This window comes from Clinocottus analis, unplaced genomic scaffold, assembly GCF_023055335.1.
Source record: "Clinocottus analis isolate CAN_PGR_092001 unplaced genomic scaffold, fCliAna1.0.p SCAF_22, whole genome shotgun sequence".
NCBI classification, from domain to species: Eukaryota; Metazoa; Chordata; class Actinopteri; order Perciformes; family Cottidae; genus Clinocottus; species Clinocottus analis.
Genome location: NW_027175954.1, coordinates 6,376,454 through 6,395,330, shown reverse-complemented (window position 1 = coordinate 6,395,330; position 18,877 = coordinate 6,376,454). Strand labels below are relative to the sequence as shown.

General features: G+C 40.8%; 1 protein-coding gene across 2 annotated transcripts in view; it reads right to left on the bottom strand.

Annotated features, from left to right (window-relative positions):
- The window catches only part of fbxo41 (F-box protein 41), a 40,596-nt gene extending 22,002 nt beyond the window's left edge, over window positions 1-18,594 (bottom strand). For both annotated transcript variants that reach the window (XM_068589095.1, XM_068589096.1), the window contains exons 1-3: window positions 18,509-18,594; window positions 7,281-8,074; window positions 6,621-6,850 (exon numbers count right to left, since the gene is read on the bottom strand). In XM_068589095.1, coding sequence (XP_068445196.1) covers window positions 6,621-6,850; window positions 7,281-7,829 — 779 coding nt within the window. In that variant the 5' untranslated portion in view covers window positions 7,830-8,074; window positions 18,509-18,594. The remainder of the gene's footprint in view (window positions 1-6,620; window positions 6,851-7,280; window positions 8,075-18,508) is intronic.
- Window positions 18,595-18,877: the final 283 nt, after the last annotated feature.

The window sequence follows — 18,877 nt, the reverse complement described above, 5'->3', positions numbered from 1 at the left end:
CTGTAAAAACGAGTAGTAGTTTTTCAGATACCTGGCAGTCTGTTTTACATCACTCATGCACCACATTCATTACTGCCTCCGCTGTTAACATTCAGTTTTTAATTTAATTTTGTTTCATTTTATTAAATTGTATTGTATGAAATATATTTTGTGAAGACGTCATTGTGTGTCTCCGATTTGTTGTGCTCTAAAAGACAGCTCATAACAATTATAAATCATGACAATTGTCCCAGAGATAGAAAAAATAATGACAGCATTGGCTCAATATCAGACAGAAGAACCACACAGATACTGACTAAACCAGTACATCCTCCAACAATATTGCACTCCCGTAACCAGAGTCCATCTGCTAACAGTGTAACAGTGCACTGGTTACTTTAACCTTCATGTCAGACTTACAAAATGAGAAAGAAGACATGTCCACTAAAAGACTGGATGCGCCATCCTTGTCGTTTCCATTTTCCTTTGTGTTCAAAGTCTTTCATTCAGCCTCAAGGACACACACAAAATCAGTTCATTCCATCTAATGATAGACATGAACAGCCCTCCGCTCGTAAATCCTGCTCTTTCTGGGGGATAACATTCAGTGGATCAACAGAACCCTTTCTTGTTTTACTCCACTTAACACTGCTGCTGGAAGCCTGAATGCAGAGTCTATGTACTTTGGTTTACATCGAGCATGATTCTCCCAAAGCTTGTTCAATTACAGCTCTACATTGTACATCATAGCCTTACAGTCCAGTCCTAGTACATGAGCTCTCTATGTAAGTATATGTAAGATAATATGTGTTGAATAATGTTTTTCTGTTATCCAAATAATTTATTAGCATACAATAATAATACATATGCATGTATTGTCTTATGTATTGTCAGATTTTGAGATACAATGAGCTTTGATATGTTATATTAAAACACAGACCCTTTTTAGAAGGTGTCAAACTCATTTCAAGTCCCCATATTTGGATGTATTGCAGATCACGTCCTTGCTCTGATTTCTTTTCATCAGAAAGCCCACAGAGGTCTTGTCGTGCTAATACTCGATGCTCTTCTTTCTCAGACACTGTCGTTAATGAGACGAGTTCTCTCTCTGCCCTGACAGCTTCACTTTGCATAGATTGCTGCTTGAGCCTGTTTTTTTTTGTAGGCATAGTGACAGCAAATACCAAGACTCCTTCATGCTCAGTTTTGAGCCTTTATCTTTCTTATGCAACACAGGACCCTCTTACTTTATCATAGCTGGTTGTAGGAATGAATCAAAGGGCTACTGCAGCAACTGTGTGTGTGTGTGTGTGTGTGTGTGTGTGTGTGTGTGTGTGTGTGTGTGTGTGTGTGTGTGTGTGTGTGTGTGTGTGTGTGTGTGTGTGTGTGTGTCTGTGCACTATATATGATATGAAAAACTGGCATGCGTTGTCTCTGGACTGAAAGAACACCTGCACAATCTAAGACAAACAACTGCTTTACTGCAACACTTTGCCACTCCCCCGTTCGTCCATCACATAAAGTGGGTACAATACAAATTAAGGTATAACAAAATCTGACACACAATGCCAAAACCTAAAGCTACAAATATTACCATTATAATCACATTATTATTATTATTATTATTATTATTATTATTATTATTATTATTATTATTATTATTATTATTGCCTATTACTTTTCCAATTATTGTAATTGGTTTGGTCTTGGTCCAGTCTCTTTATTGTATGTATTATTGCTCTAACTGTGACACATTTACATCAATGTTCAATGTTGTGCACTGACTCTTGCTGCTGTTTTGTGCCTCATTAATGAAATGTTTAAATGTCTTCCAAATCGCCACAACTGAGAAGCTGTGACATGGAATCATTTGACATTTTTGATTGACTGCAAAAATTGCCCAGGTCTAGATAATGACTGTATCAACCACAAGTACATCTCATGCACACTTTCAACCGGGAAGAGATACAATTAAGCATTCAAAGAACACATCTGACAATCTGGCTGCATAGAGTATCATGTCCTCCTGCAGGAGCAGTGAGGCCAGTCGTTTCCATGGATGAACGGGTTTACAAACCGTTGATCAAAGTTCATTATAAACAGCTAGTCAAAATGCAAAATGATCTACTGTAACAATAATATGGCACTTGGCATATTAGTAACAAGCGAATATCATAGCAACTAAATAAATGTGTTGTATGTCATCAAGCGATTAATGGCTGGAAAAATTGTGAGTATAGTTGACGTATTTCTAGACTTTTGGTCTGTAGCACACTGAAATGATGGAGATAACCGTCCCACCATTTTTCATTTCTCTTACAGGCTCCAGTTTCTGCTGATTGTAGACGCTCTCATTTAGTCCAGCTGCTATCAAACAGACATGCTTGAGGGACTCTGTTATTCATTCAGCTTTGACTGCAACACTGCTGTGTAATGTTTATCATTATGTGCTTTCAGTGACTGTATGAGCATGCAGTGTGTGTTTTGTCTTTGTTGTCGTTTGTGAATTAATTGTGCTTCAAACTAAATGTTACACTCTAATGATACCCAAGCTGGATTGCACAAATGTACCGAAGGCGTTTTGTATGTTTTTCATAATTATTTACAGCGTTTCTGAGTGCAGAATACATTTTTAGGTTGTGTTATATATTTATGCATAGCGCTGCAGCGGAAGCCAGTTCGTGGGACTTTTCTCCGGTTGCATAGCAACTCACGAAGAGGTGACTCGCACTTGATACCACTTATGTGCTAGATGATGCATAACTCCTTGAAGGAGTTTAACAGACCACAAAAAGTCACACGAGAATATCAAAGATTTTGCAAAGAATCCGCTGTATGCATAAGGTTGTTAATAAGCTGCTCTGTGTCTTAACTTTCTGCTTAGTCACCAACCCTGCTGAACATTCACCGACAGTGATGCTCTTTTTCCACCTCAGACTGTATATTTTGTACTTGTTTGAATGAGCTTACTGTTTGACTGCCAGCTTCTCCTCAGAGAGAGAAAGAGAGAGAGAGAGCGAGAGAGAGAGACTGACACAGAAAAAATGTGTGTCCAACCAGAGAGAGAGAGAGAGAGAGAGAGAGAGAGAGAGAGAGAGAGAGAGAGAGAGAGAGAGAGAGAGAGAGAGAGAGAGAGAGAGAGAGAGAGAGAGAGTCATACAGCCCATACAGTGAGAGTGTGGCCACCCCAGTCTGATGCCATGAGGTTTGGGAGACATGATCACAGCTGCTGTACCCTTTACAACGTGGGGGCGGGACTAAATAGAAGAAAAGCATGCTTCTCTTCAGCTCATTTAACTTTAATGAAACACAGTTTTTTTTGTATCATTCTATTAGAATCATAAAACACAGCATGAGATGTTAAAAGTGCATTTACATGAGATTTGTCGTGATGTTGACAGAGTGGCATGGGAGGTTTATTTCTTAGACTGGGTTAAGATGTCAATTTTGTGACACATCCTCAGAAGTATCCTCCCTGTATCGTTCTATCACAAGATCAGTCGCTCAACGTCTAATAATACCTGTATAAGTCATTTATATTAACATTTTTGCTTGATAAAAGCTGTTCTCCCTTCTCTGATTTATGTGTTGAGGTTTCAGAGCTGCTGGTCGGACTTTACTATGAGAAACACGACATCTGTAAAGCAACGACAAATCTGGACTGAAGAGACTGAATGAACCCTTAAAAAATGACAACATAAACAGAAGAGGCTTCGGCTGGAAAAGGAATTACAGTTATTGCATTAATTTCCTGGCGGAAGTAATAAAATTGCCTCAAGTCAGGATGGGCAATTAATTTAGAAGCCGTTATATTAGTTGAAATTCTTCTTACATGCCGACAGCAACCAATTTATCAAATTCTCTGACAAAAAAAGAAAATAATCTGGTATCTGTTGTTGTCACAGGCCTGTAATTAACCCATCTAATTATTTAAGTCTGTCCGCTGTGATTGGATGGCCTACCTACCTGCCTATCTGAATGCACTCCTTGACATTAGCAGCTGTGAGTGCTAAGAATAGCCATGTTCATTGGTTAATGTTCTGTGTTTTTTTTATATGTGAACATGACATGAGTTAGCTAAATATAGTCAGTGATAACAATAATGTGCTGCGCTTCGTTCTCTGGCACTCTGTTGTGGACTGGCAGTGCTAGTTCCTGTGTTTTTAGGAAGAAGACTGAGGAGAGGGGCTGGGCTGTTTTCTGTTGGATGCTTTCAAAATCTAGCATACTCTTGCTGGTTTCTCCAAAATTGTCTGCTACAGTTTTAATACCCAAAGGCCTCTAAATTGTTATGTGCATTCCATTTGTCCCCCATTGACACCTTTACAAAGAATCACACATAGCACAGTCACATGTGTAATGTGTGTAATGAGAGTTGACACCTTGGGAGCGCTTTTCTGTCTCCTACTGTTGACATTCAGGCCTGAAAAAGAACCCGAAGAGGTGATAATAACCTGGAGGAAGATAGAAAGACGAGGCCGGTTGTCCGGTCAGATAAAGACACAGCAGAGATACCAGATGGCTTGAATATGAGATTTGAATGTCAGGCTGTGCACAACTGTAGATCACAGTAACAAAGACAATAGATGCAAAGAGCTAGTGTTTGTTTGCAGCAGATATAGAAGTGCTATAATTAAAAGAGAAACTATCTTGGGTTGCGTTTTGTTTCCTGTTTTATTGTCTCCCGTCTCCTTGTTGGTTCGTCTTGTGTAACCTGTGTCCTGTCTCTGTGCCTGGTTTTGTCTTCAGTTTGAATCTGGTTTGTTTTTGGAGTACCCTTTTTCTTCTTGGTATAAATATTTTTTTGGCATTTGGGTCTTTCCTCCGTTCCCCTGACAGAGGTTGGTTCGTTCTGTCAGGGGCAACGGACGAAAGACAAAACTGAAGACAAAACCAGGCACAGAGACAGGACACAGGTTACACAAGACGAACCAACAAGGAGACGGGAGACAATTGGGGTTTAAATACAACAGGAGGTAACGAGCAACAGGTGGACATAATGAGGGCAGTACAGGTGTAGGAAATCCACAATCAGGAACCATGTAGGCAGACAACCACCAGGGCAGGAAGTGCAGAGACACAGGGGACACAAAACTACAAAATACAACAGTAAACAAAACTCAACCCATGACAGAAACAGCTCAGAAAGGAGATGGTGAAGTCAGTTTTCTTCTTTTGGTGTCTTTTTTTTTTTACTATCCCGCCCCTTTAAGAGATTAGGGGCAGGTCCTCAGTCAAACTCACAAATATAACCCAATCAGCTTTCATCCATCCACACGACATTCACAACACTTTCGGACGAGGTGGTGGGATTGAGGCAGAGGCGACCACGACCACCTAGGAGACAGGAAAGGTCTCCCATTTAAAACCATCGGAAGAGTTTGTAATGCCATGACTTTGTTATAGAGCGTATTTCCATTCATTTTATACAAGTCGACAAGAACATCTTTTTTTTTTTTACTTGTCCTGACACCTTTCATAAGCTTCAATTTATAATGCACACAAAATGACTAATCCCTTTTTTCCCATTATATTCTTACTATGCCTCATATGGTAATTCCCTTTTATAAAAACATGTCTTTAATAATGAATTACAACTGTTTAGCATTGGTATAATATTCTTTATGGAAATTGAATGTCATGCATCTTTAAAAACCTAATTTGTGAGAGAGGAAAAAGGTAAACCACTTTGTAAAATATAATGGCAGAGGATGCATTATCTTTTTTATTACCTTCCATTTGAGTATAGACTTAGTAGAAACTATATATTGTATGCATTGCTTTGAGCCTGTCAAACTGAAAATAGCATCAATTAGCTCTGAACATCTACAAAAATGTAGCCTCACTCATTCCTTGTGCCATTCTGGGGGAGAGCTCCAAATAATGTTGCGTCACCACTCTGAATTATATCCAAGAGCTCCTTCTATTTACAGCAACCGTGATTTCAACTAGTTCATGAAGCAGCACGGCAGCTTAATGGAGGGACTGGCCCGAGACAGAGGTTTCTCCATTCAGTATGAGCCGCTGACCTGCGCTGGACACTTTATGGAGACAGCAGCTGGACAGATGCCGACCACATCTGATGGGTGGATGCGACTGAGAATTAAACCATCAACAAATAGGTTGAGGTGAAGGAGGGGAGGGGAGATTGTGTGTGTGTTTGCATGACAATGTGTTTTAATGAAGGAAGAGTAAGGGATTGTTAGGAGCCATCGGTGTCAAGGTCAAGGGTGAAGAAATTGGTCGCAGAGAGTGTTCATGTTTTACTTCTTTCTATTCCCCCACAAGTCCAAGTGGACTATGACCTTTGTATCAACAAGAGAGATGGACAGACCAATAAACCAACAAACGGACATCTTCATCAAAACAGCAGCAAGTTTTTAGGCTTGTATTTAAGGATTATTTTCATTAAGTCTTCTTTCGTTACATCTTCTTGTTAGATCCCACCAATGGTCCAAAGCTCAAAGGTATTCCTTTTACTATCCCAGCAGAAGAAAGAAGCTTAGTTTCACATTTTAGACGCTGCAGTCAGTAAACTAAATGACTTAAAAGACATTTCTTCATGTGATAGGAAAGCACACCAACAGGTCAGCGACAGCGTTGAGCCTCCACTGAGTCTGAAGAACAGACTTATCACTTACTGTTGTTTGTGGTTGAGCTCCTGCTCCTTGTTCACCAGGTCCTGTTTGAGGTTGGCCAGCATTTCCACAGAGACGTCCACCTGTCGAGAGAGCTCGGAGGCCTTGTCCTCCAGATCTTGTTTCTCCTGGCTCAGCTGTTCGCTCTCCAGCTTGGCCCGCTCCAGCTCGGAGCTCTTCCTCTCCAGCTCGGACTGAAGACGACCTACACGGGCCGCTATTTTCTGCTCCACCTACAAGACAAGAGGCACTTGAGCTGCCTGTCCCGCCATAATCGCCACATAGTATAAGACATAACTATGTGTATGTGTGTGTGTGTATATATATATATATATATATATATATATATATATATATATATATATATATATATATATATATATGAATATGAATATGAATAGGCATGTATCGTTTGATACAACCACTATTTTAATTCCATGCAACTAAATTAAGCTTTCGCCAGTAAAATATTTTTTGAACATCGTTACAACCTTGTCCAGCTCTAACCTAACATACTAGCTACATGTGTTTGTTTGCTTGTTTGTTTAGCGGTATGTCGGTATCTGTATCATGTAAGTTTGTTCTCTGTTTTACGTAAGTATATTGAGAACGACTGAGAGCCAAAGTCAATTTGATTCTGACAACCAAAATGATCGTATTGACCTCTTCAGACAGCTTCTCAAGCCTTTCATCCAGCTCCAGCCGCTCAAACGCCCGAGCCTTCAGCCTGGCCAGGCCCTCCTCGTAGGCTGCCTCCACTGCGCTAGCCGCTACGTTAGCTGCCACTGCTACAGCTGTGCTGGGGTTGCCGTGGGGACCTGGGTCTGCAGATGTCATGGCTTTTTTCATAAAAATCTCCCCGAGGGGAAACTCCACATTGGGAATATACCGGGCTGCAGTGTTGGAGTTAGCCGGGGTCAGACTCAAGTCATCCGCACAAGGAAGCTCACGACAAGGAAAGCGGCGCTCCTTTAAAGCTGAAGGCCGCAGCGGCTCAAATGGTTCGTTGTTGTTGGCGGGTGCGAGGAGAGCGCCCTCGGCCACAAGCGGCAGCAGAGCAGCAGCGTCACACACACTGTTAGATTTAGAGAGGACGTAGAGGGTCTCGTACGTGTGGTTGTACTCCAGGTGGGCGCGTAAAGACGACAGGCTTCGGAAGCGCTTGTGCTCCCCGCAGCGAGGACAGCGGTATGGCAGATCCAGAGAGGCCATGCCGTGCAGTAGCTGCCGGAGGAGAGGGGGCGCTCACGCGGCACAACGGCAGCGCCAGTATGAGGGCACAGAGGTGAAGCGCCTGGCAGATCTACTCATGGTGAAAACAGGGCAACAAGGCGGCAACGGCAAGTTAGTAGGAGAAAGTGTTTCCCATGTGCTGTGGAGGAGCCTGGTTCAGTCACACGACCACACATAGTGGCAACATTCAACCAGTCTTCATCTGTCATGGTCCCTCTGAGGTCCTAGAAACAGAGGGAGAAAATACACGCGAGTGAAATTTTGGTATAACATTAAATGAAAAGGAAACTCATTTGAATAAATACAATTTAATCAAACAAGGTAAATATCTAACAGAAAGTTGACCACAAAAGTTCATCTCAGACAACAATTTTACCTAGGATAAATAAAGTTTCATCAGCTTATGTTATCTTCAAAACGATAGTCTTTTTCAACAAATTTAACAAGAATTCTTCACCATCAAAGCCAAGTTAATCCTGATACTTTAGCATGTTTCTTTTCCAATTGATTCGAGTATTTTGGATTTATTTTATAAAGCGCATAAAATTTGAAAAAAACTGTGTAAATGATAAAATTCACACATTTGTATGCAGTTGCTATTCGACCAATCAACAAACATCCTTCATAATGGTGCATGATATTAGCATTATGACACATCTTTAAATGTGATTATTTCCTCAAATAAAGTATTAAGTGTTTATTTGTCATTGATTAAAATAGAATAAGATTAGAGAGCGCTTCACTATAACAGTCCATCTCTTCATATTTACCGAACTCTCCACGTTCATCTTGAAGTTTAGTGGTTGAGAAACATGAAACCTGCGTTTCACAAAAGGTTAAAAAGCAATCCTTTGCACTTAGAAATACACCCTGAAATACACAAAGGAAGACTGGGAGAAGAGTGGGGAAAAGGAAATGGCTCCATTAGTTAGAGTGCTTGTTAGCGGCAACATCGTCTTTTAGCCTGAAGTCTACGAGGTCAGCGAGACACAACTCTAAGTTATCTGACTTCTGTCATCTTTGTCACTGCAGTTCTGTGTCAGTCTTAAATGCTGCCTGATATTTGTTTTATAATACACCAGTAGAAAGTAAAGTAAGGAGGAGTAAATTAAGTGCAGAAAAAAAACATAATTAATTGATAAATTCATAGTTTGTTCCTAGAGAAATAAAGCTCTGCCGGACTCAATGAAACAAAGATCCTGATCATCAAGTATTGCTGAATACTGAACATGCCTCATCTACCAAATAACAACATTACTGCCTTTTTTTTGTTTTAATTAACAACCTTGCACCTGGATTGGTGAACAGCGTTGTTTCCTACCGCATGGTTTGCATATCAAGTCCAGGCGATGTCATAGAGTGGGCACAGTGTGTGTTTCAACATGGACCACAAGCAGAGGTGTTGTACACCAACCCAAGACTGACGCTCAAACCAGAACAGACTCTCTCTCACACAAAAGCCTACGGCAGCTATTAGTGAGAGAATCAGCGGGCACAGACATTGGCGGTCTAATCACAAATCACAGATGCATAGACGGTTCTTCACTGAGGGTTTAAACACTGGAAATCCCCACAAGTCACAAAGACTGTTATTAGAAGTCTGGTGAGGCTGGAACAGGGCGTGTACTGGCAAGCCGTGCCCAGTTATTAGGAGGATTTCACAGACCCAGTCACTACACTGAAGATAGCAGGAATTCCCATCTGCTTAAAATTACAACGTGAGGTATTTAACCGGACAGGAAATGGAAGGAAGTAAAGCTGTTTGGTAGCCACGTGTCACACCCTGGCAATGAAGCTCAGTTGAGAAGTCCCATAGGTCTGCCTTTAAAGTTTTAAGTGTCATATAATGTGATAAGTTAATAGTAGACGCTCTTCAGCTTCCCTCAGTTCTACCCACACCTGAGAAAGCCAGGACGCATCAACAGCAGCTATTTTGTATTTATTCTATATTTTCGTTTACATTCTGAGTGATCCTCACCATCAGAGGACCCGGTAAACTGCTGTGTTCACCTGGAGCAAGAAACAACACATTTTTGATGCATGGGCATTTAGGGAGATAGCCTAGGACTTCTTCAAATGTCTTGTTCTGTCTGACCAAAAGTTTATATGTATATATGCGAACGAGAAAGAAACAAATCCTGCGGTTGAGAAGCTGGAACCTGAGTATGTGTAGCGCTTAATGATTTCTAATTAAAAAATGACCATGATTAGTCGATTATCAACATAGTTGCAGGTTACTTTTTCCATTGACTAATTACTTAGTCAAATTATTGTTTCATCTCTATGAACAACGCCCTTTTTTTTTTTTTTTACATAAGCAGCGGGTTTCAACAACCAATCAAAAGGGGTGGCAAATCACAACATCACAACCAATCTACTATTTTTCTCAAAGAATCAGTGACAACCGAAAACCATCCGTTTTGCCAAACCAGCTGTTCCATCTGTATCCAAAATAGAGCTCTGTTCTTCTAACTGCCAACTGAGAAGCTATGCGCCCAGATATATAAGAGGTTATTTAAGTAAACGCAGTGGGGTTGGATACAGGAAACTCTCAGTGCTTCTTTGTCACTCATGCACTGATCAGAAGCACATCTGCCACAATCCCAAGGCCACATTTTGTGTTCTGGCACTATTTTGGGATACAAACATGCACAGAGCGGCTCTGTAATAATGATTCTACAGAGCAGCCACCTGGTGCTATTGCAACATATCATACAGAGTGGCATAGCACTTAGCTTATAGCACAGTTTATGAAAGCATTTTGAGCATTAAACAAATGTATTTGTCTTGGTGGAAATCACTTTGTTTATCTTTCTTCTTTTGAACTTGTCTGCACTATTGTGGTATTCAAAATCGGTCTTGGGTTTTTACGGTCTATGCCGGTCAACACGGTCAACAGTTGAGCAGATTTCAGCTCCTCCCTCATGATTGTTTGAATTTGTTTGCTCATAGATGATTTTATTAATGTGGAACCTCCAGATCTATCTGAGAAGTGCTTGGTTTGTATTTTCCCCATTTATCTTAAGTGTATCATGCAGTGTGGGACTCGCACTGGTCTGGTGTTGGTCTTGATTTTGTGTTTGGTTAAGATTGTCTTTAATGAAATACCACTCAGCACTTTAAATGTGTATATACCGTGTCTAGTTATGTCTGAGTAATGTCCTGTAAGTCCAGGGCTGACGGGAATACCCGGTCAAACGAAAAGATCCAAATGCCGCCAACCACATTCTTAACTGACACGACATGCCATCACGCAAATAATACCCTAATTGCTTGTTTTACTTCTTGAGTCTTGGGCATTTCTAATGCACTGACTTCTAATGGAAAGCTACTTTTTAAAGGCTCTTTGCTGGAAAACAGGAACAGTCTCATCCTTGTTATGCCTGTTATTTCTGTAGCTTTCAGACAATAAACAAGCCATTTGAGTCAAGGCATAGACCGATGAAACAGAACATGGGCTTCAATTTAAACCATGGTGGTTCCTTCCAACAAGGTCATGCGTCAGTGTGAGGGTATCAGGACTAAAATACTTTTTATATGTTTAAATGCTGTTTACATTCAAGTAGTAACCTGAAGTCAAGCAGTGTTTAAAAATGGAGGCTGAACAACAGAGTTGGCAAATTCCCATGGTCCATTTCTATCGTACAGATAAAGGTTTCTGAACGTAAAGTCAAGAGGGACTTACAGCTGGATATTCTAAAATGACTGAGAAAATCAAGAAAGGCGATGACAAAAAGCAAAGAGAGGAGCAGCGATGTGTGTGAGAGGAATCTGCAAGGAATCTGGGACAGACAGCATAAGTGTTTCATAACGATGGGGAGGTGTATACAGACACTGCAAGAGCTTTGCAATTTGTAAAGAAGACATCAGTGGCTGACAGCACAACACGTTTGAAACGATGTGAGCTCACCAACAGGAGACAGTTTGTATTTGGTGTTTAAGAGTGAGGTCATTTTACAATGTTATTGTTTATTAAAGGCACTGTGGAGATTTCCACCAAGAGAAGCAATGTGGAGCGTTGTGTTTCATGATTGGGTGCCTGTTGTGTTATTATCTTATGCATGTCCATGAGGATGCACATGTGCATGCACAGATCATGCTTTGTTCACTGATACTCAGACGGGTGGAGGGGGGAAGAAGGCATTTAAGGTTAAAGCAAAGGATTAAATTATTACCAAATATCATCTCTGCGAAGGTTTGTTGTTTTTTTGGGCTTCAAAGATACATTTTGCATTTCGGTAAGTGAAACTTTGTTAACAAAAATCTACCTTTAACTTTCAGAGGAATCAAATTGTGATACTGTGATTAAAAACAAGAAAAATCCAGCCTAAATAATCATTCCAAGCAAATTTTCATTTTCATTTTGTTTGATTTTGTTTTCCATATTTACGTATATAGACTGGAGATGAGAAACACTGATCACTGATTGCTGCTGAGGGCTCAGCCGGCAGCTTGTATGGTAGTTGTGCGTGGGTGAAGAGGCATATTTTAAATGCTGTAGTAAATCACTACATAAATGCAGTCCATTTACCATTTGATTACATCCATCACTCAACCCTACTCAAAAACGAATAAGCCCACAATCATAGTTTTGAACTGTAATATATTTATATGGCTTCCGTATACTTAATAGTATTAAAAATGTACTTTTTTTATATTTAGTTCCATGTGCTAGTGTTGTGACACAGCTGGAAACATTATTTTTGAGATATTAACTCTCAAGCAGAATAGGATGTTTTTTTATTGTATATATTATTACAGATACACATGTATACTCATTTCAGCCTCTCTCTATATTACAGCTTCTTTTAATTGTAATCAATACAGGTATATGGCCACTAGCTAATAGTCTGTGTACATAGCGGTAATAAAACTTTAAGTTTTATTTGGGAGGAATGGGAGAGCTCTGCAAACACCCTGATTGTACATGCTTTGCTACTCTGTTCAGCACGACAGCATTTCATCTCGGCCTCCTTAAGAGCAGACGACAGAGGCTAACCAAGTTTCAAGCTGAGCTTTGCAGACCCATGCTCCTAGATTTTTTTCTCCAAGACTCACTGAATGTTCAACCACCTCAGTGGGTGATTGCGAGCCACGGTCTCTCTCTTTTTTAAGTATCTTTTACAGGTAAAACAGGCTATCTCCCTGTGCTATATGCTATATGCTCTTGAATATTGTATTTAATCATTTGACATTTTGTGATGCAGTCTTCATTTATTAGATCTAAACAGGCTTTTTAGTCTTTGTGGGCAAATTAATGTTGATGATGATGCTTTCTCATATAAACAAGCTAGAAAATTAATATAGAAGTTGAAGATTTCACTTGAAATGGTTGTCTTTATGATGTGTTTTGCTTCTGTTTGTCCCTCAAATAATTATGTATACATAAATGGTTTTGCCATGTTTTCACAGACCACTGGTTATTACTTACTTACTGAAAATATGACAGATTATATCAGCATTACTTGGCCTAGCCCATCACTGTCACTTATGTAAGAGACCAGAGGAACGAATGATATGACTCTAAAAGGAGGCCTCGTGTTTCTGTAGTTCAGGCACAGCACTAAAGTCACGCCTAAATCTCCTCCTTATGTGCTATATTTTTGGTATTGTTGACTAAACTAAGATTAATTGTCCATTCATGTGTTTATGGGGAAGGAATCAGTTCTCTCAGCAGAATCCTCGCAGCTGCTTGGATTCTCTGAGCTTCTTCAAACAGCAGAGCTTTTCCTGCCAAATCCAACCATTCTCTATAAATGGTCAATTCCTTGATGTGGGTGTCTGACTAAACCGTGGTTACGTTTGAAAAAAAAAAGCTTCAACAACACCACAATATACTGACATAATAACCCCTGTATCGATAAAACATGATTTAATTCAACTACTTGCATTAACTGTGTGAAGATACTGCGGTCTACACTGCAGTTATTGCAACTGAATTCTTAAACTCTGCACCATGTGCATAAAACATCAGCCGGTCCTGAGGCTACACTAATGACGTGACTGTTAAAAGTTTAGCTTGAAAAGGATGAACACCAACTGATTAACTTGGTCTGAATTCATTCATAAATAATAAAGATCGCCAGTTGAAATCAAATGTCACTCAGCTTCTGAGGCCAGAAGGCTCTCTACCTCTCTCCATCCCTCTCTCTCCATCCCTCTCTTTCTTTCTTTCTTTCTCTCTCTCTCTCTCTCTCTCTCTCTCTCTCTCTCTCTCTCTCTCTCTCTCCCTCTCCCTCTCTCCCTCCCTTGTGTGCCAATGATCTCCGATAGAGATTTGTTTTGCTTGGAGGTGTGGAGAGCAGAGTGAGTCAAGGTGTATCACAGCAGTCATGCCACTCCTCTGCAAAGCTTCACCCAGAGATGCAGCGGCGCTGAACTCAAACTAGCAGTTAGCAGTTACTGTACACAACACTGAAGGTGCCAAGAACCGTATGAGAGGTGTGACACGAGCATCAGCCTACGCTTCAACAATGGAAGTGGTCTCGCAGCTGGTTTGTCGTGTGTGATATTGAATAACCAAGTAAATAAAGCCCCTCTGCACAGCAGACATGACAGCATCAATGTGAAATGTGCACTAAAGACTGCAAGCGTTGGGACAGCAGCTGATATGAACAAGAACCGTCCATGTCGCTCTAGAGGCCTTCTAGCTCCTACAAGATGTCAAAGTGGGTTAGTCTGCAAAAAGCCATTGGACTCCAGTAATAGGGCAATCTCACAACCTGGGCCTCCTCACCTGACAGCAAAGGGCAAACCCAACCACTTATTTTAAAAAGGATTTAGCAGACATTGTTTTTTTTAAACAGAGAGCCATCCAGAGCACAACATTTTGTCTCATATGACAGTATTACCATGATAATCCCCTTCTTTAGCAACATCTGCTTTTGGACATTTTAAGAAACAAAATTCCTTGAAGACAGGCAGATAAATTATATTCAACATGTAAATAGAGTCAAAATAACCAACATAAATATTCAACTTTCCCGTCTAACAATTATAGTTACCAGTTTATCGTGAAACATTTGCCTCTAATCAGCTTGTTCTTATGCTTGAAGCCTTTTCTACTGCGATGCTAAAACATTTTGATTGAAATTAGTTCTACTAAATAATCCAGAAATGTCACTTATGTTTGACATTCTTTCATTATGTTTTTTAGTTTCATAACGTTATTAACACGCCCCTGTCAAGCTCCAATCCCAGCTAGTAAAGGCAGAGTTCACCCTGGACAGGTCACCAGGCTATCATAGGCCTAATTTACATTTATCAAGAGGACAAAAAAGGGCTGCAGGTGAATGATAATGTTGCTCTTTAACAACTGGATGTGTAAATAAGCAACTATTTGTTAAGAAATTCACCATAACTTAAGTAAAGTGGACCAGTACTTCCTCTATTCGAAGTGTGAAACTGATCTTGTGATTTGTTAAGCGCCTGACCCCCAGAGTACACAAACACACACACACACATTTTTTTTTCAATGTGGTTCCCAGAAGAAGAAAAACGTTGTGACAATGAAAGTTATTGATGACTAATGTTTAGTAGCTACCTGTCATTTTTCCATTACTTAATTAATACCCAAGAAACAAGGCAACATTTAAGCAGTATAAACATTCAGTTAACACATGAGACTGAACACAAAAATAAAACTGAAGCTGCACAACTCTTCACCGAATGAGCACTGTGATGGAAGCTCAAATCAGCACGAGGCTCGGAAGAGATGGACAGAGGGACCCGGCTCACCGCTGTCTCTTATTGATCCAAGCAGAAATAATTATCCTCCGGTTTACATACATCAACAATGCATGCCAGGACGATGTTGTTAAACCCACTATCAGCACTCAATTCCTCTTTGATCACTATGTATGTCAGCGAGCATGAACAGTAATAGTATGGCATTCAGGTAGCTGTTTATATTCAGCTTGCTTATTTCCACAGACAAGGATTGAGATTAGATGTTAATGAAGGAATATTAAAACATAATTGATCGTACAGTTTTGTAAACAGGTAATATGTTCCATTAATAAGTCATACAGAGTATTTACCAAGCATTAAGTGGCATTAATCACAGCCCCTGCTGGCTATGCAGGTAGCCTTCTCACATGTGCTTCCACATTATTCACCCCCATCAGGAGTGCTACAATATCGCATCCAGTCAGAGCTGGATAGGATACTTCTTGGTCTGAGCTGGATAAGATACTCTCATATCCTCTGAGAAGAACACAAGTATTTTTCCACATTTAGTTTTTGGCAGTCACAAGCTGTCAAAAAAGTTTCAATGCCACAAGGCCAGAATCATGAGCCTGATCCTTGATCTCTAAGTGATGGTTGAATGAACAGCATTTTACAGGCAGCTGCAACAATAACAGAGCGGCTCGGAGATGCCTGAGCCATCTGTGCATGGGCAGAAACACAGCCTCGTTATAATATTGGATAACACTGAGACCTAGTGATTCTTCGATTAATAATTAGCTCAAGGAGGAAAACTGATCACAAGAGAATGGACACTTACGGTAGGAAACTGGATAACAATGACATAAACATTTTAAAACTAGACATAAAACTGAGAAGTCTGCATCCGTCACAGGAAAAAGTGCTTTTGTGTAGAAGGATACAATGGTGATGTTCTATCATTTTTCTTTAGAGCTGAAACTATAATGGATCAATAGAAAGACAAAAATGTCAAGGAAAAACTCATCATTATCTGACGCTCTACTGTGAAGATTGGCTGTGTTTAACTGTTTCATGTGTAATATATTTATTTGTATTAAATTAAACTAAATATTTGTGATTCTATGACTTCAAGATTCAAATATCCCCCATGTGCGAATGAGCTTGGAGTAGTCAGAAATATCAGAGGCAAACTAACACATTGTTTTTCTTTTAGTGTTCTCGTGGAATTTGTAGATAATCAGATATCATATGTGTCTATCGTGAGGACCTACGGGATATGTGAATTGTAGTGTGAGTGTTGCTAGCTTGTATGCATGAACTGTGTGACAACATCTTGACAGGTAGGTCCTATCTATGAACCTCACATCCGAAGAGTTGATATGCAGACAGTCATAAATATAAAGATGAAAATGTCATGTGTTGTTAAGCAGTAGAAATGTAAACCAAACGATCCTTCCTGTCCTAAAAACAGCACAAATACAATATAGTTCCCACAAGTTCTTAAGTTTTATAACTGAGGATGCTGTGGGATTGTAGGTATTGCATATGGGATTTACTGTTTGAGGTCTAAGAGCTGTGCACATATACTGAATGAAAACACATGTACATAAAGAAACATAACCACACAAACACCACTCTGAATATTTGTTGCTAAGTACTGCACAATAAATGGTAAAACATTCCCCAATCTGCTTCAAATGTGATCACTAGGACACCATCTGTCTGCAGTGACATTTACATGTTCTGCTGGAAACTGCAGGTACACTATCACAAAATCTGTCTTGGACCAGTGAATGAAGAAGCCATGGGCTGCCTACATGCACACGTGTAGGCACGTAGCATGCCTATGAGGATGTTGTATACTGCTGCAGTGCAGATACACAACACAGCTTCATGTAGTGAGCGACATCCTCTTCAGTCCACACACAATCACAGCAGACATGTTTATGTTCTGCTTTTACTCTTGCAGCTATTCCCCCCCCCCCCCCCCCCCCCCCCATGTTCAGGATGACTACTCCATCTTTCGTCACATCTTACTTCGACAAACACAGCAGCATATAGGCCACGGCCCACTGACTCTGAGTGAGGTTTCTCATGCACTGTAGTCACATGACAGTTTCACAAACTCCAGCAGCTCACTCCAGCAGTGTGCTGCCTGCTCACGAGAGTTTCACGCATCCCATGGGAATATTAGTATTGGAGTCTGAATATTACTGAGTCATCATTTCATTGGGCTCTTGAATCCAAGTGTGCTCAGATGAATATTAAAAACCTCCAATTTGCATGAACCTGACTGCAAGAGGATAATACGTCCGTGTGTTGTGTATGCTAGCATTGGTTATGGGAATGATGCCGCATCCACACAATAAAACGACCAGGTTGGAGCTGTGTGCGCACTATATAAGACACATGTAACCTGTGATAGGGCTCATTTTAATATTTCTATCTACAACAACGGCTGCTACAATCCCCACACACCCAGGCCAAACAGGCTGGTCAAAGTCTCCAGTCAGGCACCCGATTGGCAACCGCTTCACGACGTGACAGTAAACACTGGCACATTTAGCGCTAAAAATCACATTGATCCTCATATCTGCGCTGCACATGGATCTATCACAAGCAGCAATGTGGGTGTGGACGAGCGGCATCACCGGTTGTCATCATGCAGCAATGAACGCCACAGTACTGACTTAAATGCACAAACAGGCCTGGAGTCGGGCTGATGGCAGCAGCGGTGCTCTCTCGGAGGAAAGGGGCGACAGCCTGGCGTGGACCTGGTTTCCTCCTGGTTTGTTTTTTTTTTCAGAAGCACTGGCTCAATCGCTGGACTGGACTCGTTGCATAAATGTGTTGCACAGAAGCAGCTGAGTCAATGAAGCGATCATTGAAAACACACACACACGCGCACGCACTCACACACAAACACACACCGACGCAATTGCGATCGGAAGAGGGGGTTACAAAATGACAGAAATGTGCGTCTCACTCACCTCGCAATCTTCTCCCCATTTTTTTTTCTCCGCTTTAACCAAGGAACCGCTCCAGCCTTCGCTGACGTCACGCAGCCCCTCTCTGCAGCAGAGAGCAGCAGCAGGCCCGCAGAGGACGACCAGGGAGGAGAGGCTGAGAGAGGAGGGGAGGAGAGAGAGAGAGAGAGAGAGAGAGAGAGAGAGAGAGAGAGAGAGAGAGAGAGAGAGAGAGAGAGAGAGAGAGAGAGAGAGAGAGAGAGAACGCATGGACAGATGAATCATATAATAAAACATCCCTCCCATCTTCTGATTAGGTAGAGGATACTGTACCTGTGAGGTTGTGTAGATAGATGACAGGCAGACAAGCATGATCTATAGCTCAGTATTGCG